Source organism: Thunnus albacares, chromosome 4 (assembly GCF_914725855.1).
Source record: "Thunnus albacares chromosome 4, fThuAlb1.1, whole genome shotgun sequence".
Classification (NCBI taxonomy): Eukaryota; Metazoa; Chordata; class Actinopteri; order Scombriformes; family Scombridae; genus Thunnus; species Thunnus albacares.
Genome location: NC_058109.1, coordinates 20,027,895 through 20,050,517, shown reverse-complemented (window position 1 = coordinate 20,050,517; position 22,623 = coordinate 20,027,895). Strand labels below are relative to the sequence as shown.

At 40.2% G+C, this 22,623-nt stretch overlaps 2 protein-coding genes across 2 annotated transcripts in view; one reads left to right on the top strand and one right to left on the bottom strand.

Moving 5' to 3' along the window:
• cse1l (CSE1 chromosome segregation 1-like (yeast)) overlaps positions 1-13,386 on the bottom strand; it is a 287,251-nt gene extending 273,865 nt beyond the window's left edge. Inside the window, exons 1-2 of the mRNA XM_044347907.1 lie at positions 13,383-13,386; positions 11,963-11,976 (exon numbers count right to left, since the gene is read on the bottom strand). The gene's annotated coding sequence lies outside the window, so the exon portion shown is untranslated. The remainder of the gene's footprint in view (positions 1-11,962; positions 11,977-13,382) is intronic.
• Positions 1,130-22,139, top strand: dstyk (dual serine/threonine and tyrosine protein kinase). Its single transcript, XM_044347917.1, has 14 exons — positions 1,130-2,818; positions 4,289-4,698; positions 9,881-10,387; positions 10,567-10,762; positions 12,723-12,961; positions 14,450-14,533; positions 14,634-14,810; positions 17,578-17,707; positions 17,956-18,112; positions 19,763-19,895; positions 20,014-20,127; positions 20,887-21,001; positions 21,275-21,409; positions 21,525-22,139. The coding sequence occupies exons 1-14, from the start codon at positions 2,623-2,625 to the stop codon at positions 21,710-21,712; spliced, it is 2,781 nt and encodes a 926-aa protein (XP_044203852.1). The 5' UTR covers positions 1,130-2,622; the 3' UTR covers positions 21,713-22,139.
• The last annotated feature ends 484 nt before the right edge of the window (positions 22,140-22,623 follow it).

Below are 22,623 nucleotides of genomic sequence, written 5' to 3'. Positions count from 1 at the left end.
AGTCCGTCAGAAAAACAGAGGTATAGATTGTTTCAACTGCGCATGCTCAGTCTTCTTTGGACCACAAGCATCCAGCAATTACATTTATATGCTGATGATGGTGCATATAACAATGAATAAAGAAATTCCTTGCTCCTTTCACTTCCTAATATGTGCTAACAAATTTGTCATTTGAGGGAACTAATTAGTAATTGAAGGGTACGAATGATATTAGATTTTTTTTAAATCCCTTTTACTCATTATAAAATACCATTGCTGCAAGCAAAACGAATTAAAATAAAATTAAGTTAATTATGAGATTATTAGATAGAAATTCAAAATGAAGGGATACTAAAGTCAGAATCATAAAGGGATATTCCGATGACTTGGCATTGCACTTTCATTATGTGTAGGAACTCACAAGAGACAGATTCAAAAATCAAGGCAACAGAGGCCGAGATATCCTGACCTTTAGTCCATAGTATGCATGGGTCAAGGTCCAAAATACAGTGGATCCTATATTTCCCATAATGCCACTAAATAGCGTCTTTCATTAGTCCCTCCCTGCCTGGTGCATGCCCACGTCTCTATCAAACAAGCTAAATTCAAGATTACCCTGGTGACATCATCAGGGTTATTTTCTTATAGTTAAAGAAAACTCCCATGAGAGCCGCACACAACTGTTGTCATAGGCTGAGTGGTACTCTTCAAGACATGTAAACCAGTCTTCATTTGTCAAATTGGTGGAGCGCCCCTTTAACTTTCTAAGTCAAAAGTAAATATTTTGACTCTCTAAATCAGGATTATGAGATGTTACAATTGTGAGATAATAAGTCAAAATGTTGACTTTGAAAATGTTGTCTAATAAGTTTGACCTCTAATGAGTATAACATTTAATCTATGTTTTTGTTTTGACAGAAATGGGCTTCCATAGAGACTCCTTGTATTTAGGAAATCTTTCCTTTTTTGTCAGTGGACCTATGTTTTGCCACTGGAAACAGTGACATTGCACTTATTGAGGTCACATTGATTTCGGTTCCCGCTCACACAGGCATTCTGGGTAACGAAAGAGTGGACAAAATACTTTACTATCTATCTATCTATCAGGGAGACACTTATATTCAATTAAAAATAGAGTGGGTGATGTGAGAAACAGGGAAGGAAACAGAAAAGAGGTAGTGATAATTAGATTAAGAATAAGACGTAGCAATTTATACAGCACCCTTAATATTATAGGGAAGTCTTTGTGACCATTGTTAAATACCAGAAACTGTGGATCATGTAGTCATCAGCTGCAATAAATATAGATCAAAGGGACAGGACGTGATGGAGGAAATGAAAAGATTAGGGCTAACGGGCAGGATTTAAGAGGAGTGTGGTGTTAGAGGACAGGGCAGAAGATGCTTGATCAGGACTGATGGAAAAACTGTAGGAGTTCACGAACTCCAGAAAATGGCAGTAATGCAAAACTATGGATGCCAGCTGGCGTTAAACCTCAAATAAGAAGAAAATATTGCACTTGCATGCACTTCGACCACAGGGTGAGCCATCTACATGCTGTACTGGACCGAAGCTGCGACCACAACCAACACTCCTACATTCCCCAGAGTGCAGCGCGCCATCCCGCACCCCGCCCTTTCCTTTCCCTAGCTTTGGGTCTGATCGACTTTCTGTTTTGCAGTGATTTCATTGCTTGGCCTTAACTGTTTGATTTGACTCGGACAAACCTCGCCCTGCAACAGCACCGCCACCACCACAGACTGTCCTCTTCATCATCACCGAGAGAGAAAACATCAATCTTCTCTCTTGAGTTTGTGTCGCCGTCTCCCCCCAGGCTGGAAGATGTCCACTGGCTCCTCCGGGCCACAGCCAGTTTAGGAAGATCTTATCCCTCGGAGGAAAAACAACGTTTTTTTTGTCGTGCACAGGCCGTTGTCATTGAGAGGCAACTGTCAAAGTTGGGCCCCATCTTTTTCTCTTTTTCTCTTTTAACACGGAGCTGTATGGCTGTGAAACGGTTGAAGGCTATGACTGTTGTACCGGGCCGAGGAGAGGACGGGACGGGGATGCCATCCGACTAGCACCGCTAACCGTATCTGGAGCGCAGTTTGGTCGCAAAACACACATTATTTCAGCATATTTGTCGCCATTGAGGTCTTGGTGTCTTCTGTTTTCCTTACTTCTTAACCAGCCAGTGTTAACTATTGGCGACGGCAAACACAACATGCAGAAATAGCGGTGACGTTTTAGCAAACTGTAATATCTCACCTCAGAAACACTAAAGTTATCTGACACTGTCGAAGTTAAGCTAGCTAGCTGTGCTAGTCAGCTTCCACACAACAACAAAAGCCAAATGCCTCACTTTTATCCACTGACACGGGACACTGTTGTCTGTCCAGCACTGGCACACTAATGTTAAGTGAATAAAAGTGTCATTTTTTATAATTATTTGACAGCACAGCAGGTGGGTGGACGAACTTACTCGTTAACTAGCACCCAACGAGAAAGGTGTGATAGCAGGACACTTGTTTCACTGGTTTGCATTTGAGTTTTGTCAACTGCGACGTATAATTAAGGTCTCTTAAGTGTGGCACCTGCTCTGGTAAATCTCAAGAAGAAGAAAGCAGCCTCAACCTGTTGATCATGGAGGGAAACGTACAGCAGAAAGCGACTCCTTTAGCTCGGGAACTAACACGGATATTTAACAGCTACAACAAACACACCATCCAGCTGAAGAAGAACCTGAAGGAGACTAATGTATTCTTCCGGGAAATAAGACAGAACTACAGCAATGCCTGTGCATCAACCATGAGCTCCGAGTCAGCTTCTCTGGAGGCAGGTAAGGTTTGGACACATGGACATACCTGTGATTGCACCACAATGTCACAGTGGTTTTAACATGTTAAACACATCCTGGATGTTGACCAAAAAATAATAATATCCACAGCTAACAAGGTGCTGCTGCCAAGTGATTTCTCCACCAACACGTAGACCTGAAAAAAAAATGCATTTAATTAGGATTTGGAACTAAAGAGATTAAGCCCCCCTCTCAAAAGCATGAGCAGACTAAGTGCACCAAATATGCTGAGATTTCTGCACTCACTAGCCTGTTACATTAGGCACTCATTCATCTCTTTCACATTAACTTTGTCTTGTGTGTGTGTGTCAGTGTTTGGTGAGGTTTAATGAAGGTTTAAAAGTTTGGCAAAAATGTTTTTTCTTACTTAAGCAAATAACCAAACATTTCATCCATTTCAAACTTTCAGTATTTTAGGCTGCTTGACCATATGATTCAGATGCTTCTTTCTATGAAACATTGATTAAACGCACAGGAGTGATGGTATGCCGATAAAGTGTAATGCGTCACATCTGCAGGAGTGGCTTGCTCTGTCAGAGTGGGTGTCCTGTGCACAGAGAAGGTCACAATCATTTTCTCCAGTGTTGAATGAACAATGTTAAGCAGAAGATTAGCCATAATCAACAGAAAAATGGGATAATGCCTCCCTTTCATGGGCATAGCCAAACGCATATCCTCACCTGCTAACTAGATTCACCTTGCAAATGTCTTGGTTACACTTATCTTGACAAAAATGTGCATCACATGATGCAGCAGGATCACACAATAGTTCTCAATCTGTTATGTATAGGTCCGAGCTGAACGCCTGCTACGAGTTAAAGAGGTTGTTTAGCGTAGTCCATCTGCTGCACACAGGTCGTGCAGTCAAATGCTCAGCACAGGTCGGCTTTAATGCGTCATGTTAGGTCAAATGGTGAATACCAGTAGACGAATGCTAGATTAGTGTAACAGTTACAGTAAAACCACATGTATGTAAGAAAAGAAACGCCCTGCTATATGAATATAAAGTAGGCCATCGCTGCGCTCTCCCCTCTTTTTGTTATATAACTGTTTTAGACTGTGACTCAGCATCACTGAGGATTATGTCTGATACCTTCAATAATAAGGGTGAATTGGTTCCTCTGTGTGCTCCACATCTCAGGGTTTGATCCGGAAATAACAGTCCAAGGAAAGATAACAGATTAAAAATGTTTTGTCTTTCTTAAGTTGCCACCAAGGAACAGCGATTTACTTTATATTCTGAAAATGATGCTCAGATACAAAGTATAATGTGTCATTGAGTGTCACTGTCTCTGCCTACAGTGATGACCAAGAATTCCTAAAAAAACAGATTACTGATTCCAGGAGTGAACAGGATTGATTAGGGGTATTGATCAGGTTTCAGATAACCAAGTTCTGTTCCCAATCCACCACTTAAACATATACCCCCTTTTCTTCTTTCTCTTCCTCTAGCCCAGTTTAGCTGCATCTCTTTCCCCAGCCATGAGGAAGAGTTCCTACGCAACACTGTGGGTGCTGCCCCGTACATCGTGGTGCTGGGCCAGGACTGTGCTGCCCGTTACCAGCTGCTCAACTGTCTCCTGGGTGAGAGACTGCTGCCACTGGGCCCCGAGGCCGGAGAGGCTTGTGAAGGAGTCCAGGGCACTGTCTGCAAAAGGCGGAAGCTGTGTTTCACCCACGGGAGGCAGACACGGCTCAGTTTGGCGCTGCCCGGCCAGTATGAGCTGGTGCACCAGTTGGCAGCTAACTGTGGCCGCTGGGATACAGTGCCCCGGGAAGACCTGGAGATCCACGAGGAATGTGAGGACCCAGCACACAGGCTAGCAGAGCTGGAGATCACCCTGCATCATCCGCTGCTTCAGGTAGGCTTTGAATAAACTGTTTATGTGATGTTGGTCTTAACTGGTATTTATTAGTTTCCTTGAACTTTAACACACTCTGTATCTAGATACATATAACAGGGCTGAGTGATATGACTAACTGATAAAGATGTAGAATGACACGAGGCAGAAGCATGTGAGAGGACGAAAAGTTGATGGGGTTTTTTTTGCATACTATGCCTTTATTAGAGTTGACAGTAGAGAAAAGAGGAGAGACAAAGACGAAGTGTGACATGACGCAACAAAGCTCCTCGGCCAGACTCAAACTTGGGACTTTGCGATCAATGGTCACAGCCCCCGGTCACTAGGCACCCCGTTTTTTTTGGGGGGGGACAGCTTACTAAAGCAGCAGTCCCAAACCACTGGGCAACAAGGCATTTGCAACCGGGCTGCAAGAAAACGATATGATTCATAAAAGAAAAAAACAAAATTGTTTTTTTCTTACGTTTTCTTGGTTTGTTTTGTTTTGTGTGGATCAGCAGTAAAACCTGGAGCCGACTTTTGAGTTGTCTTTCTTTTGTGGTTGTGAAACTGGATTGAACTGAACTGATTTGGGTTTGTGGAGAAAACAAAACTGATTTTTTTACAGAGTTGATTGAACTCCGAGACTGTGGGACAAGTTACGCATGTACGCTCACACACACACACACACACACACACACACACACACACACACACGCACACACACACACACCGATATTTATGATTTAATACACCTATTGGAAACTGCATTGAGTTGTGAGTTGAGTTCTGTTTTTTGGTGACGTATATTTTCTTGCTACTTGCTATTCGCTTTATTATTTTGTATGGTTTGACAGCTATTTTCTTTCTATTTTATAATTATTATTTGATTTATTATTTTAGACTTGACTACGACTGACACCCTCCTTCATTTAAAAGTGGGAAAACGGCTACAAAAAAAGTTACTTACATGTTACGATGGTATTCACTTATAAACCTAACCTATATTCCGGTGGTGACTAACCCACCCAACACCCATTATTGGTATCAGTACATTTCTAGCTCATTTCCCAACTCTGATAAAGGGTATAAGGCACCGATGGCATCATATTCTGCAACAAGAACATTCATTCACTGTTAGAAAAAAAAAAAAAGAATCTGCCTTGTAAAATATTTTTTAGTTTTTTGCTTATGCACATGACTCCCCTTGCATTAGGCCAGTGCGGAGGACGTCTCTATAGACAGGCATGTAGTATTTAGTGGCTTCAGTTATTTCAGGTAGGATTAGTTTGGATATTTGTATATTTTGAAAGGCACCTTCAGGTGAATCTAAAGCCTGTGCATGGTGCAGTTTGTATGAATATGTCCCTTGACAGGAACAGATTATTATCATTCATTCATTCATATTGTGATGGCATTATAATGTATCTAAAGTCTGAGAAAGATATAATAATGATGATGATAAGAGTTTGAGGCACTACTTGAAATAAGTCATTTTATTCACAGTGCGCTTAAACTACAGCTTGTTTTGTAGTTTTATGTGAATAAAAACATCTGATTTTGCATATGCAGACCATGTTGTGATATACTGCACATCAAACTATCTTTTAAGCCCGAATGTGTGTTTCTATTTCTGTGTGTTGGTATTTCCTCCTGTTTCCCCTGACAAAAGGAAAGATGATTTTTTTTTTTTCATCAGTGTTTCTGCCTTGATCCAGCCTTTGAGTTCACACATAGCTTAGCTCACAAACAGCTTACTGAGCAGAGCTGATTATTTGCTGTGCTGTTCAGTGTTTTACCTGATTTGTGCTACTGTTCAGGAATACATTCTTGTTTCTCATTAAGGTTTTGGACACTCCTTTAAAAATAGGTTCACAAGTTAATGTCGAAGTTACTTGGAAAAAGGAAGAATTGTTGCACACAGTAGTACAGACATGCTGGTCTTCAGCCAGTGCGACCTGAAAATCACAATATCTTGTGGGAGTGAATTGATTTAGCATGGTGTAAGGATTGTAGTCATTCCTTATCATGTGTGACACGTGGAAATTAGTCTCTAATCCTTTAGACCAAGGCCCCTTAGCGAGCATCACACAGCCCCAGAAACTAGGCCTAGCTCTGCCTTGGGGCAGCCCACCCGCCCAGCCCCCTTACGTAATGCCACTGGTCTGGTGCGATTCACATGACTAGGTCATGTATAAAAAATCCCAAACCCTTTGCTGTGATGAAGTTTCCATGGTTACAACTGATTCCTGGGACACAAAAAACAAAAAAGTTTCAGTTTTTTGTTTTTCTTGAAGCCTAAAACGATGATTTTGGGTGAGCTGTGTTCACAGAAAAGACCCATTCATAACTTTTATCAAATAGTTTTGCTTAAAATCAAATTTCTCTAATGTTGACACGAATTATATACACAAACATTGATTGCATATTTGTTTGAGACAAGAGCACACCAGTCAGTCTGTCAAATCTCATTCAAGTAGCAACATCTGGGGCTGAAAAATGAAGCCAATGTTTAAGTGCAAAAAACCCCAGTTCCTCGAATGGCCATTTGAGGCTCCAAACGTGAGTCAATCCCCATAGACCCTCATGTTTAAATGCCCAACTTAACAAGCAAGCTAGCAGCTAGCGTTCGGGGTCAACTTCACCCTGTCATCCAAATATTGTCACTTTTGACTCCAAAAATCCAAGATGGCGACGGTCAAAATGCCAAACTCGAGGCTTCAAAACAGGAGTCCACAAACCAATGGGCGACGTCATGGTGGCTATGTCCATTATTTTTTACCGTCTATGGTCTTATGAGTGTTGTGGAATAACTTAATCTACTCTAATTTAAATGTAAAAAGTTTTAATTAGAATTTATGTGTAACTACATTTTATTGCACTGCTGAATTTTTAAATGTGTGTGTGTGGTAAAATCCATTGTGTGGATCTTGCAGTACTCTCTTCATGGTCTGTTTGTCATTGTGTTATAAAAAATAATATGTTGGTATAGTTGATTGAATATGGCTATAGATTTTAAAAACGTTTTTAACCACTGCTTCAAGAAAAAGAAAAGCATAATAGATGAACTCCTAAAAGGAAAATGTCAGTGTTGGGAGTGAAGCAGTCATTTTACACCCTTGATCGTTTTCACGTGTGACTGAGAGGCGTGGGATCCGCAATCCTTTATTTGGGTCAAAAAGTTTGTCACACTTGAGAGGACACCAGAGTCTTAACTAGCCAAGTTATCCATTGTCATAATATACACTTTATCATAGATTAGAGACAGAATCATCTTGGCTTTCAGGTTTCTGCTGAATGAAAAAGAGATTAACATGTTTAGGTGGAAGTAAGGCACAGAATCTCTCTGCTCACTGTGGTATTCACACACTCCTGCCATAATCACAGCACCCTGCTTTAGAGGCCACCAGATGAGAACTAACTTGCTAATTAGCCTTTTCTTACTCCCAGAGTTTGACCAACCTCAACTTAAGCACACGGTGACTCAGAGGACATAAAGGGTGCTAACCTATCGCCACATTTCTAAAATTCTTTGGAGGTACATATTCTGTCATGTTTATTGCCAGTGCTCCATGAATTCACATAAGAGAGCCTGCTTGTTAACGAAGGGCTGCGATATTGGCAGTCACTCTTAAAATATGCTAATAGAAGAAAATTCTAATTTCTTAAACAGCCATTTGTCTTGTTTTTTCTCTGTATAACTGGGTCAGACAGTAGTCCTTTTTTAAAGACATGTAAAAAAAAACAAAATAGTAACTTCAAAATCGCCCATAGACATTCTCTTGAAGGGTTGTTGTTGAAAACTGACTGCATTAAGGCAATTCAAACATTGTATTGATTTTGATTGGTTGTGAACAAATGTTTGCAGGCTATCTTTGTTCCAAAGAGACTGCTCAGATGGGCTCGGCCCTTGTTTCTTGGAGACAGGACTGACTGTCTCCTTTGTGTAGCAGTGGGTCATTTCTGCCTCTTTTCTCTGGCTGTCTTTTCCCCCCCGTCATGGTCTCCCTCTCAAGCTCTCTCCCAGTCTATTTTTGTTAATGTTGTTATTTATCAAGGGTTAAGCAAACCTTTTTACTTGATATTTTTCTGCCCTGTCACAGACATTCCCAAGACCACCACAAATATTAATGTGCCGTTATGTGTTCAGAAATAGAAGGAGCATGTGATATGAGTGGATGTTTTTTTTTTTTTTCTCCCTTTTGCATTGGAATCCCTTTAAACATCTTCAAACATCAGTTGGTTTGAAACTGTGCTCCAATCGCCCGGAAACACTTTATATAACAGAAGTTATAGTTTACTGCTAAGACATGGTCGAGTGCATTTTTTTGTCAGGAGGTTAAAGGCCTTTAGAAAAGTAAAACTCTTTATTTTCTACTGTTGGTCTAAAATATTGAAACCTGTCCACAGTGAGGTTAGTCACTGAATTTTTGGGCACTCAAAGGCAGTGGAAATAAACTGTGAACACAATACTGACACACTTTCACTTTTTAAGTTGAAAATAGCAAAGTTATTAGCATACAGTTCCCTGTTTACACATCTAGCAGATACAGAACAACATTCATATTCATTTGGAGTCATGTTTCTTGTCACCTGGTGAATCTAAGTCTGAAACTCACTCTCCTTTTAGCTCTGTTTTTGGTCTCCACCAACTCCTGATGGAAATATCTGACTCTTCACCAGCTAGTCGCTAACTCTCTGAAAACAGCCGCCTTCTGTGGCAAAAAATAATGCTGGTGAGAGTGAACCAAAACAGTGAAGTTGTGGGCCGTTAGACCAAAACAGTGAACTGCAAAATGTTATAAAACTTGTTAGAGCTAAAGGGAACTGCAGAGTCAGGTGATAATTCTCTGATTGTTCGTCAAAGCGAGCGACACTTGTCACAAAACACATAGTTATTTGATCCATTATTATTATTATTAGAAAAATGTATAGCAACTATTGATTTCCATTTACCTCCATTATTTTTGTTCGCTGGCAGATATCTCAGCAAAACATTAGCAAATGAATCCATCGGTATCCTCCAAGTGGAGTCTGACTGAATGGATACCACTAGGAGTAAATGTGAAAATATGTTTTTGTTTATTTTGGGCGAACAGACACTTTTTTACAGGACCATGTTTCCTAGTAACTTCCTGTATATAAACAACTTTACTTGTAATGAAAGTAACATTTTTGTGGTTTCTTTGTGGTTCGTCATCAGGAAGCGAAGGTCATGGTGGTACCTTGTCCGAGTGTCCAGCCCACAGAAGAGGCCCTGGAAGACTGCACTCGCAACGTGATTCCCATCATACTTTATGCCATCAACCAGGACTCCCTAAGCACAGAGCAGGTGGCAGAGCTCTGGAAGGTCAAAGAGATGCTCTCCTTTCCCATCTGTTTTGTCCGCATCCCTGACACCATGCCAGCATCCTCCCCAGAACCCGGCCGCCGTGCAGAGAAGGAAAAGGAGAGAGAGAAGAGCGCCCTCCACAAGCAGTTGCTCTCCCTTGGTTTCCTAAACAGCCCGACAGGAAACTGCTCCTGTGGGGCCCCTACACAGATGCCCACCCCGGGCGCCAAGCCCCAGAGCATGCTGGGTGAGGCTTTTGAAAGACTGCATCGGTTGCTGGTGCCTTTTGCTCGCCAAGTGCTTCAAAATCAGCAGGTGGAGGCTGCCAACCTGCTTAATGGGCTCCATTGTCGCTGTCTAGATCTTTTCATCAATCAGGTCAGAGAATGATGCCTCGCGGCACTGTTAATATCGGTCACTGTTTTACTGCTTCATAGTCATTTGACCGTTGTCACTACCACTGCACTAACAGCTTGGTCGGAGTGTGCTGTGACCCAGGATGCCTCTGAAAAAAATCATCAACAGACCTTTGTCCTTTCTGCTTCATCCCCCTGCAGGCCTTTGACATGCAGAGGGACCTCCAGATAACACCCCGCAGGCTGGAGTACACTCGTGAGAAAGAGGGCGAACTGTTCACCTCCCTCATGGCCATCGCTAACCGCAAACAGGAAGAGATGAAGGAGATGATTGTGGAGACACTCACCAGCATGAAAGAGCAGTTGCTGGAGGATGCTGCCAACCTGGAGTTTACAGGTTAGTAAGTAAGCACCCTGGTTAAATACCACAAGGCTGGCAGAGTTTCTCTTCTGTCGTTGTTCAAGAGTTTATTAATCAAGACACTATTTTACAGATGGTGGAACACACAAAAATACATTAAACAGCTGGTGTACGTATATTGGAATTAATAAATTTGCTCCTAAAGGCATAAATTGTTTGATTAGGACACATTTGATTGGATAAAATCAGAATCTTAGTCAGATAGTAACAGGCTTTATTTGACAAAAATGTCGGAGTTAAGAAGATCAGCAGAGTTGTGATGACAGACAGATTTTAAAGCCTGATTAAGCTTGTTTGTAATAGTGGCTCTAATGCCATCAAATCAAGTCCAGGTAGATGTTCGCTAAAAGCTACAAAAACTAAGCAAGTATCACCATGAAGATCAGTAAAGCGAATAATTATTATTTAATTGTGCAGTCTCCCAACCAGGATCTCTCTTTCTGAGTACTTCCAATTTAATTTTGTTTTTTATTTGTTTGTAGTATATAAACAGCAGTCCATACACTAATTAATTAAAAAGCTTGTGATTTGAATTAATATTAATGAGTTTTTTTCCCCAATACTCACCACACTTACTATAATTATTCAGTTATGATTTTCCATGTCTCATGCTTCAAATTATGACTTCAAAATAAGTTGAGAAGCAGTGAAACTTTAAATGTATTAATTTACTTGTTTGTTGTAACAAACAACCTCTATGAAGGGTTGAGTTATACCCCTGTTTGATATAACTATAACTATAGCTATTATAACTTAAGTATACCCTATGAATCTTTCTGCCAAAAATGTCTATATGAAATTAGAAACATACTCTTCAGTTGTATGTTTTATTTTAGATTCTAGGAAGTGGGAAACATGATTTGCTGTTACAGTCTCCTGTAGCTTTGATTCTGTGGTTTAACATTTGATCATTCAATTATGACCACACGTGTGCCTCATTTATTTTGCTCTCATTTTTTCAAGTTAATAGGAAATGACTCCCACTTAATTATGTCCCCATTACAAAAAAAGGCTGATTTGTGGGACTCAGGCTGCAGCCTGTTCAGATTATCCTCATTTAATCCTTCTTAGATTTGTTATATTGCTGATGTGTCTCTGAGGGGGACAAAATGGACAACTGGCTTGTCTGTTCTGTACTGACCATGAGTCTCAAGTCTGCAGCCTGACTCAAAGCCAGTTTCTTTTGATGTCTTCAGACTCTAGTCAGACCCGCAGGGACATGGCTGAGCCAGCTCTGTTTCACAATCTGCCCACAAAGTTTTGCACTTTCTAACGGCTAGTTTTGCTGAGTAAAACCCAACACAGGTGTTTCAGGTGTTTTTTAATATCGGACCATGTTTCAGAATTAGTTGTTAAGTGTGTTGGTCAGTAATCAGTCAGGAAACCAGCCATATGCATTTTTTCACCTCGACCAGAATAAGTGGCTTCAACCAGATTTTTCTTCTGCTCTGGCACCGTGCGAACACAACAGTTAAACCTGACAACATGAGAGTAGCTCTGACGTAAAGGATTAAGTCTTTGAACCAGAATGTATAGTGAGTTGAATTGCAGGTTTTACATTTTATGATATAGAAAATCATAAATGATAGTTAGGTGAATTGGCAGTGCATTTTCATGAGAAACTTTGAATTTCAAAAAACTAAACCTCCACAGGATACCTTTAACATTTTATTAATGTTATCATAAATGGTGCATTTTAATAAGAAATATTGAAAATTAACAATAACACATTAATTGACAGCTATAACTCTATAGGAAGTGTATTAAAATGTGTTTCAGAAATGAATTGTTTAAGCAGTTATGAAGATTTTAGACTTATTGCACTTATAATCAATATATTGTACACTGGAATCTTTCTTGCCAAAATAATAATAAAAGGAAATGTGCATTTTACCACATGCCTGGGAAGTGCTAAGCTGCTTTCTTTGAACTGCAGACATCATCGTAACGACTAACGGAGAGCCTGTTACGTCAAAGGAGATCAAATCGTGCATCCACCAGATCCAGGAGCTGATAGTGGTTCGTTTGAATCAGGCTGTGGCAAATAAGCTGATCAGCTCTGTGGACTATTTGAGGGAGAGCTTCGTAGGAACTCTGGAGCGATGTCTCAACAGTCTGGAGAAATCGCACATCGATTCTTCGGTCCACAATATCACCTCCAATCACCTCAAACAGGTGGGCAGTAGTCTATGTTTCTGACAAACAGCAGTCTTATTTAGTGTAAATATGCTTGAATGTAGGCAAAATATTAATTTCTGTCATAGGTGACCTATTATGCTCATTTCCTTTCATTTCTATATTTTTATTCTGGGACTCCACAAGAGTAGCTTTGCATGATTCACATTTCAAAAAACTAGTTATTTATCTTATACTGGCCCTTTATGCAGCTGCTCAGTTCAGCCTCTGTCTCGAACAGGCAGTCTTAGCTCCTGTCTCTTTAAGGCCCGCCTCCTGATGAGCCCACTCTGATTCTGATTGGCCGTCTTTCAGGAAGCCTGCTTAGGGGCAGCCATATCAGAGACGTGTTAAAGGGAAACTTCAGTATTTTTCAACCTGGACCCTATTTTCCCATCTTTTTGTGACTAATGGGAACAACAGTTTTTGAAATTGGTCCAGTATTGATCGAGAGAGCGCTTCAGCCAGCAGCTGCAAAACAGGCTGCAATGTAATCCGAGGGGGTAATATCACCCCGTCAATGTACGTCCACTAAAGGTGCTTGTTTTTGCTACTGACAGGCTCAGGCTCAGATTAATAAACATAAAAACATTTTCTTTCACTCAATCCAGTCTGTTTGTTATTCTGTCTAACCAAGTCTAACTCAAGGAGAAGTCTCATTCTGAAATCTTGTGAGAGTTGAGTTGTTGTCAACTAAATATTCAGCCATGACAGAGATGGAGAGAGGAGTGCCGAGAGGAGTTTGTTGCATTAGAGTAAAGAAAGCGTAGCTTAGTTTTATCTAAATTTTCAAAGTCATGGCTGAATATTTAGCTGATTTCGATAGCAACTCAACTCTTGTGAGATTTAAGAACAAGACTTCTCTTTGAGCGGGACTTGGTTAGACACAGTAACAAACAGACAGGATCAAGTGAAAGGTAAAGAAAAACACTTGACTTCTCTGTGTGGTCCTTTCTATAATACTATCAGACACTTAAAGTGACAACCACATGCTTTAGTACATGTGGTTGTGCAGTTGGTTTTTACCTGTCAGTGGCAAAAACAAACACTTTGAGTGGACGTACATTGACTGAAAATAAGGAAAAGCATAATAGGTCCCTTTAAGTGAGTCAAGTGCCGATAGAAACAGTGTCAGCAACAATCTAAATGTTTAGAGGGAATTTTTTAAATTAATATTTAGGCTAGAAACTGATAAAATTATAGATGATATTGGTACATGACTCTTCTTCCACAACTATTCAGTTACATGGACTGTTATAAGTATACATTTACACAACAAAGCAAAATGTTAGCGTGAGCTAATAGAGGGTTTGTAAGGAAGCAAAAGGGTCAGAATCGGGTCAGAGTGACGCATGCTGGAAAAATGGAGAACCAAAAGAAAAAGATTGGCTTCAGCACCAGAGGCCTTTAGACTTGTAGACAGCATATTGTGGTTACTTGCACTGCAGGGTTTCCTAATTATTTGCTTCCTACTCTGATCTGTTCCAGTTATTAAATGCTGCCTATCACGTGGAGGTCACCTTTCATTCAGGATCCTCCGTCACACGACTTGTGTGGGAGCAAATCAAACAGGTAAGTATCTAATAAGAGTTTATCCATAAGAGTTTCAAAAGGCTCTTTGAATGGTTCCCTCTGAAGGAACGTTTATTAAATAACTTTATCTCTCTCCTAGATAATCCACAGGATAACATTTGTAAACCCCCCTGCCATCACTCCAGAGTGGAAGCGGAAAGTGGCCCAGGACGCCATAGAAAGTCTCAGTGCTGCCAAACTGGCCCGAAGCATCTGCTCCCAGTTCAGGACCCGCCTCAACAGCTCCCATGAGGCCTTTGCAGCATCCCTGCGCCAGGTTAACTCTCTCTTCTTTGCTTCTTTCATTCCCTATTTTATTTCCACACCTTGCTTCTAGTATACAAGTAAAACATAATGACTTTTTCTGATCTTATACTTAAAAATTGAAAACATTATCACTGTCATCAAACCACTAGTGGATGTAAACTCAGGTTCAGATTACAGAAGGTTTAGTGAGGATTTAACTCCAGTTGATTCTTCGCAACCATGTCCACATTCAAAAGTAGGCTGAAAATGTAACTTTTAACTCTCTCATTACATAACAGGTAATGAAATGTGCTACATAAATATTGTTTTGCCTTGCCAACATTCATAGGAAAATTCTGGTTCAGCACAGAATATGTGGTAATGTGAGAGACTGACATTAAATTTTCACCTCCTGAGCTGCTGACAGATTTATCCATGCTGATAATTATGAAATTATACTCTTTTTTTTTAAAAATTAGAGTTAATACCTGGATGGCTACACCACCACAACTTTGAGTGGAACTGCAATAACCAGTAAGAGTTACTACAGGTTTAGAAGGAGGAGGAAAGAACAGGGCTTTTAAAACATAGAGAGGACAAACTGATGTACAGTATGAGATGGAAGCAGGCAGGTTGAAATGTGGTAAGAACCCATGCCCGATATAACACAACTTTTAAGACACTATGATCAAAAGACACTGGGAGAATTTGCATCAGGGTGACAGAACATTATATGACTAGTTTACATAAAGCGTTGGCTGATTAGCATTGGTTGTTCTTTTTAGCTTCGCTGTTTTCTCATACAAATATCTCAGCCAGAGTTTGTATGAGCTGCGGAGAACGTCCCCACAGAATTGACCTCATTTGACCGTGACATTTATTCTCTGCTGCTTCACCTGAATACTTTGAAAGCCTTTTATACCTTCAGTATCACTGACTAGTGGGAAACTCAAGGCTGGTAACTGACTAATTTCTTTCTGACATTTATTAAAACACTTGCATTGTCTGACAGCTCTATAATATCTATGTACATATTTATCTGCAGCTTTTATTTGCTCCCATTGAGCTCTTAAGCAGCAGGCCCTGCACAGCTCACGGTTTAACATTTCACTCCACTTCACTTGGAATTGCTTCGCTTTTTAAGCCCCAATATGCAAATAGTTGCGACTCCCTCCTTGAAATCCCTGACGAATCAGTTTCAGTCAAATTGCTCTGATGATAATCATCACATGACAGACAGTGTGGGTCACATCACTGACTGCATTTCCATGCTTGCTAATTCTTCACTCTTAATGCGGTTACACAAACGCGCTCATTAATTGTGGCAGTTTTACAGAGGAGGTGATGTTGGTAGATGCTTTGTATGTATGTTGGACAGAAATATCCTAATTTAATTTAGTTATTTTGTTGCCTGAGTGAACGAGTGCAGTGCAAGCAAGTTAACCTAATAAAATAACATTACCATCACATTCCTGTCAGAAATAACAGAGTTACAGAGCGTCCATGAATAATAGAGATAATATGTTGGTATGCTGTATGATATGGAGGAGCTATTGCAATGAATGCGACTGTAAATTGCGCTGTGAAGGCAGAGATAGCTTGCAAGATCAAACAGGAAATTAAAAGCAGGGTCCATTTTCTGTGCTGAAAAGAATACATGACAAAGACACTCAGCACTCTTAATTATCCCCCAATTTACAACAGCGTGATGTTAATAGCCTGTTACGGCGTGTCAGAGACTCCTCACTCAGTGTATTGCAATTGTCATATTTCATAGTTAATCTGCTTTTTATTATCTGCTACAAACACTGGCATTTGTAAAACAGAAAAAAACCCTCATAAATGTGTGAGTAGAGTTCTGTAGTAGTGTTTATGTAGCAGGCAATTCAGTCCATAACAGGCAAAAACAGAGTAAATTAGAGCAAAATGAAGATAAGAAGTGTTTTTCATACTGTATAAAGCTCTTTCATTGATGCAACAGATTTTTTTTTAGCATGGTAAAAGGTTTTATGTGTAGTTTTTGACAAATGTGGGTTTCCCCACTTGCAGATGACAGAGTAGAGTTGAAGGTGCATAACTTTCATCCATTATCCTAACTAGATGGTTGTAAACCACAAAGTTGATTAAAGTTGAAAATATGAAGGAACTTGGCATATTTTACAAGTAACAACATAAACTTCATCATCAAGGAAAAACTTATGATAGCTACTAAATTATGGTTATAAGTAATTTACTAATCTGATTATAATGTAAGGAATTAACACTATCAGTAGACAGTTTGCCAGGAAACTGAACACAATGTTTACATGTTGAGAGTGTTGTGAGCAAACGTTACAGTATATCAGGTCTCATGTTGACTTTGAAGCTCCAGCTATGCACAAATCAAACAAGAGTGATGAGAACACATGAACTCAGAGGAGGGAGTGTATGAAAACAGCCGCCTAGACAGACATCAATTTACTTTCACCCTCTGGTCACAAAAATGAAATAGATCAAGCAGCAACTGTGTGCTGGACAGGAACTCTACGTTATCTGCTCTGACAAATGACGACATCGTCAGAGGTCACTGCAACTGGCCAGCAGTTTCTGAGAACCTAAGGGTGGTCGTCCTTGGCAACAGTTTCTATGGTGATAGCACCTTCATGGCTTTTCAGTGATGTTTTTTCATGAAAATAGGACAAAATTAGATTTTACCAAATAAAATAACTATTAACAAAGGAGACCAGTCATTTAGCAGCTGTTCACAGTTCTTAACGCTAACCGTGAGTTGTTGTTATGTCACGTGTGGGTGTTTCTAGCTGGAGGAAGGGCACACAGGGCGTCTGGAGCGCACTGAGGACCTATGGCTGCGTGTGAGGAAGGACCACGCCCCTCGACTGGCCCGCCTGTCTCTGGAGAGCCGCTCTCTAAGGGATGTGCTGCTGCATGGTGAGTCATCACCACGAAATCCTCCAATTGCTCACACACACACACCCACACACGAAACTCGGTCTGCTCACATGTTCCTGCAAAAACATCCCAAAATCAAGGCCAAAATCAAACTTAGAGAGACGGTAACCACCTACATTGTGGTTACACAGCTTTTTTTTTTATAAACTCTGCTGCCTGTGTTCAAACTTTTCTTTTACTTTGAGTAAAAAAACAAAACAAACAACTGCTTTTGTTTTTTCTGACAGGCAAGCCTAAGCTTGGACGAGAGTTGGGCCGGGGCCAATACGGAGTTGTGTACTTGTGCGACAGTTGGGGAGGACACTACCCATGTGCCTTAAAGTCTGTTGTCCCGCCTGATGATAAACACTGGAACGACCTGGCTTTAGAGTTTCACTACACAAGGTCAGTTAGTGAGACCGACATGAGTAAAAATAGCACACACACACGTGAAGACAGCTGCTTTGGCACATCCTCAAGAAAAGTTACTCAATACTCATCAAAGTTGGCAGCACGTCAGACTGATGAGAGGTGTTTATGGGAAATTCACACCAAGCAGTTGCAAGAGAATCATCATCAAGAGCGGTGATCTTTTCATTTGACAGTTGCCTTGTTATTAAAGCCAAACTCCACCCAGTTTATAAAAACGTGATTTGACTGTTCAGGCCTCGAGGCTATTCTGTGAACAAATCAACATGTTGTTGGAAGCGCCCGTGTTGTATTAACGCTCGTCTGCTTCAGCTGTCATAGATCTGAGGAATGCAGGACCTTTTCAAGCTGAGCTGGACCTGCCCCAGTGTGCACAATAAGACTCACATTAATACACAATGACTCCAACATGACAAATTCTCCACTTTCTGATCATATGTCAAGTCAAATCAAGTTTAAAGTAAAAAATCTCGTTAGGACATTGATACAGGCAGATGTTACATACACACGCACAAGTACACACATGCACATGTATGCACACAGACCTAGATAAAAGCTAAACAAAATAAAAATGTCTTAAGTTTATTCTTAAAACAGGACTGTGTTGGTGCAACTGCTCCATACTTTAGGAGCATAAGCACTAAATGCTCTGTCACCTGATTTGGAATTAACTCTGGGAATTTGGAGAAGAAGGCTGTGCTGGGACCTGAGAGCTCTGCCTCATTGATAAAATGCAAGCATCTCAGATACATATTCAGGGGCCAGGCCATTTAGTGCTTTATAGACCAGAAGTGAAATTTTAAAGTCAGTTCTATACTGAATAGAGAGCCAGTGAGTCTTTTTAATCCTTTAACATCCACCCTTTTTATAGAATTTTTGCCTATTTGCCAAACTGAAATGGAAAAGCTTATAACAGAAGAACTGTAAGGCCATGATGCATGTATTAGCCTTTTTTGACAAGTGACATCTTCTAGTTTCTGGAAATGTGCTTGTTTGTGGCTAAAACACAAACAAAACTATTATCAGTTCAAATAAGGCTCAAAAAAGTGTTTTTGGTCCTCGTCTATAATAAATCATATTTGAATAACAATAATTAGGACTTGCTTTATGCTAGAACTATGCAGAACACCATAAACCTTCTACATCTTTTCGACCCTTATAAAACTCCAGACCTCTAGGTCTAACCTTATGGTAGGTCGGGAGTTTTTAGTTTGTGGTGTCACTGGTGTTCCCGAACCTCTCCAATTGGCCAAATTGTGTTAATTGCATTTACTCATTACTGTGTGATGCTACTGCTTACAACTGGCTTGAGCGTGTCACCAGCAACCCGGTGGATGTTAAGAGGTTAAGAATTGGAGTGATATGGTCAAACTTTTTGGTTCAAGCAGTTGAACAGTGAATCTGTTAATGTTATCCAGGTACAGTGAGATATACAGTTGGTTATCATAACTATGATAACAGCAGAAGCATATACAAATTAAACAGTAGAGGTCCAAGAACGGACCCTTGTGGAACTCCATACAGCATGTCAAATCTGTTAGAGCTGAAATCACCCAGAGAAACAGGAAAATATGACTGAAATATTTTATTTTTCACCCCTCTTCCTCTTGGTGTGTGTTACTTCAGGACCCTGCCAAAGCACGAGCGGCTGGTGGACCTGCACGGCTCCGTGATTGATCACACTTATGGAGGTGGCTCCAGCATTGCTGTGCTGCTTATCATGGAGCGGCTGCACAGAGACCTCTATACAGGCTTGAAGGTGACTTGATAATGCAGTGGATAGTAAAGGAAATGTATCATTTTTAAAGCATTGTATTCCTCTTTCTCACTTCTTTTTCTTTCTCCTCTTCATGTTCTGTGTCGTCCGCCTCCGTCAGGCTGGTTTATCACTGAGAGAGAGACTTCAGATCGCTCTGGATGTGGTGGAGGGAATCCGCTTCCTGCACAGTCAGGGCCTCTTGCACAGAGACATAAAGCTAAAAAATGTTCTGGTGAGTGCAGAGCAAGCTCAGCAAACATCCTGTTTTCTGCATCTCACATCACTTCATATGATCCACTGTATTGATGTGCTGATTTATCAGCAAGCTGTTGACAGCAGCAAGTATCAGCTTTAAAAAAATCAATATTACTATTGGTCCATTATTACTTACACTGATGTTGTTTGACCATTCAAACAGGCAGATGAATAAAACTATCATAGTGTTAAATATGTTTAAAAATAGTCTTTTTTTGTTTTTTCTCTTGGTTTATTCATTCATGATTGACCCATAAAACTAATCTTACCTTAATCAAACTGCATGTGCTCTTCACTCTTATATCATTGTAGAAACAAAGCATTGAGAGTTTTGTTTACAAAAAAAATATCCTCACAAAGTCATTGTGAATTTCTCACATTGCTCAATTTTCACTGCAAAATCCCACCTACTGTGAATAATTTGAATCCAGATCCATAGAAAATGAATGAAGCATGATTCAGGTGTATTCAGAATACATAAAAATGTGTTCTGAAATTAATTCTGGTGGTTTATATAGATGAAGTTTGACGTTTCCGCACCTGTTTGTTTTTTTTTTTTCAGAAAAGAAACCTCTGAAATCCTAGAAAATCCATGATTTGTTGGAAGATTTTAGCACATGTCAGTCATCAGTCGGACAGTCAAAAGCAGTTGTTTTTTTTCTCTCTTTTGTTTCTGACCAAACAAGTGCTCAACTCTCTTGATATCTGGTGTCCCTTCTTCTTCTTCTTCTTCTAGTTGGACAAACAAAATCGTGCAAAGATCACTGACCTGGGCTTCTGTAAACCAGAGGCCATGATGTCTGGCAGCATCGTTGGAACCCCCATTCACATGGCTCCAGAGCTGTTTACAGGTACGATCGCTGAACGGTCACACTGTCGATAATTACATCATGGAGCAGCTCCTGTGGTCAATCTTCAAACAGCTTAATTGGTCAGAAGTGTCTGAAAACACAGCTGCCAGTAGCTCACAAAAGTTCATGTCACATTCCTTCTATATTCACTTAAGATGCCAAACCTGTTATGTAACCTTTTACATACATTATGTCATTATATCTTACGTCAGAATTAAACCTAATAGCTTTTTTTTTAAGTTTACCTCTGAATTGTGACATTTCTCCTGACAGGAAAGTATGATAACTCCGTTGACGTCTATGCCTTCGGGATCCTTTTCTGGTACCTCTGCACTGGTTCAGTTAAACTCCCAGAAGCCTTTGAGAAATGCTCCAGCAAGGACCAACTCTGGAATAACGTTAAAAAAGGTGAGTAATGTATAATGCAGATGAAAAACGATCTGAGGACACACTGTTGTTTGTCTTGGATATGTTTTTGTCCAAACGGCTGCCGGGGGCTCACTTGTGTCCGTGTCGTCTCCAGGTGCCAGACCGGAGCGGTTGCCCGGTTTCGATGAGGAATGCTGGCAGCTGATGGAGGCCTGCTGGAATGGGGACCCTTCCCAGAGGCCCCTGCTCGGTATCGTGGAGCCCAGCCTGCAAAGCATCATGGTCCGGCTCTGCAACTGCGGCTCGGAACAGAAAAGCAGCAGCCTCGAGGACTCAAACTGAAAACACTCCAGACAAACTAACACACGTGTGATAGGGATTCTGATCAGAAAAGTATTTTTGTTGTATTTATGAAGAAAGGAGGTGAACAGGCGAAAGATGAATTATGTCCACCTTGTTCACAGATGTTGGATTTACGTTATTTATGAGGAGTTGATACAGACCAGAAGTTTGCAATATGTGTGTTTTATTGTTTGTGCTTTGTGTATTTGTATACAAACTCCACAATATGCTTTTCTCATAGCTGCCGTGCTAATTGCTACTGTTATAGAATTGATACTAGATACAAATTGTTTTAAAAGTAGTCCATTCCCAGTATTATGAAAAAAAATGAATATATAAAAGATTAATTTTAGATTGTATTTAAACTGAACATGTCTGCATCTATACAAACATCTTTTTTAATAAAATGATCTGTTACAACAAATTATTATGTCATAAGCTGTTGTCAGGTGGTTATTGCAGATTTTGACTGAGGTAACAAAGTTTTAACAGCACTTTCTGACTCGTGACCCCTTAAAACGAAGCAGTGTTCATTTGCAGCCCCTTGTCACTGGTTGCTTGTGTCTGCTGTGACTGTTTTAGGTGATTTTTTCCTACCTTGTTTTATCTGAACTATTTTTAGAGGCCTGAAGAGATGCAGTTTCCAGAAATTCCCAATGGAAAAAAGCTTAAAAAATGAACAAAAGTTTTTTTTTTTTAGCTTTCTTATCTTCTTAATTATTCTTTCAGATTTTATCTCGCGACCATTCACATGTTGTGAATCACTGCTCTAAACAAACAAAACCCTGGAGATGACTCATTTTAACAAGTTTCAAGTAGTAGCACACATTCAGGAAACATTTTGAGGAGAGAAATTCTGCATATTTTAGGGTTGTAGTTACAACAAAGTGTGAGCATGAACACTGTTGAAT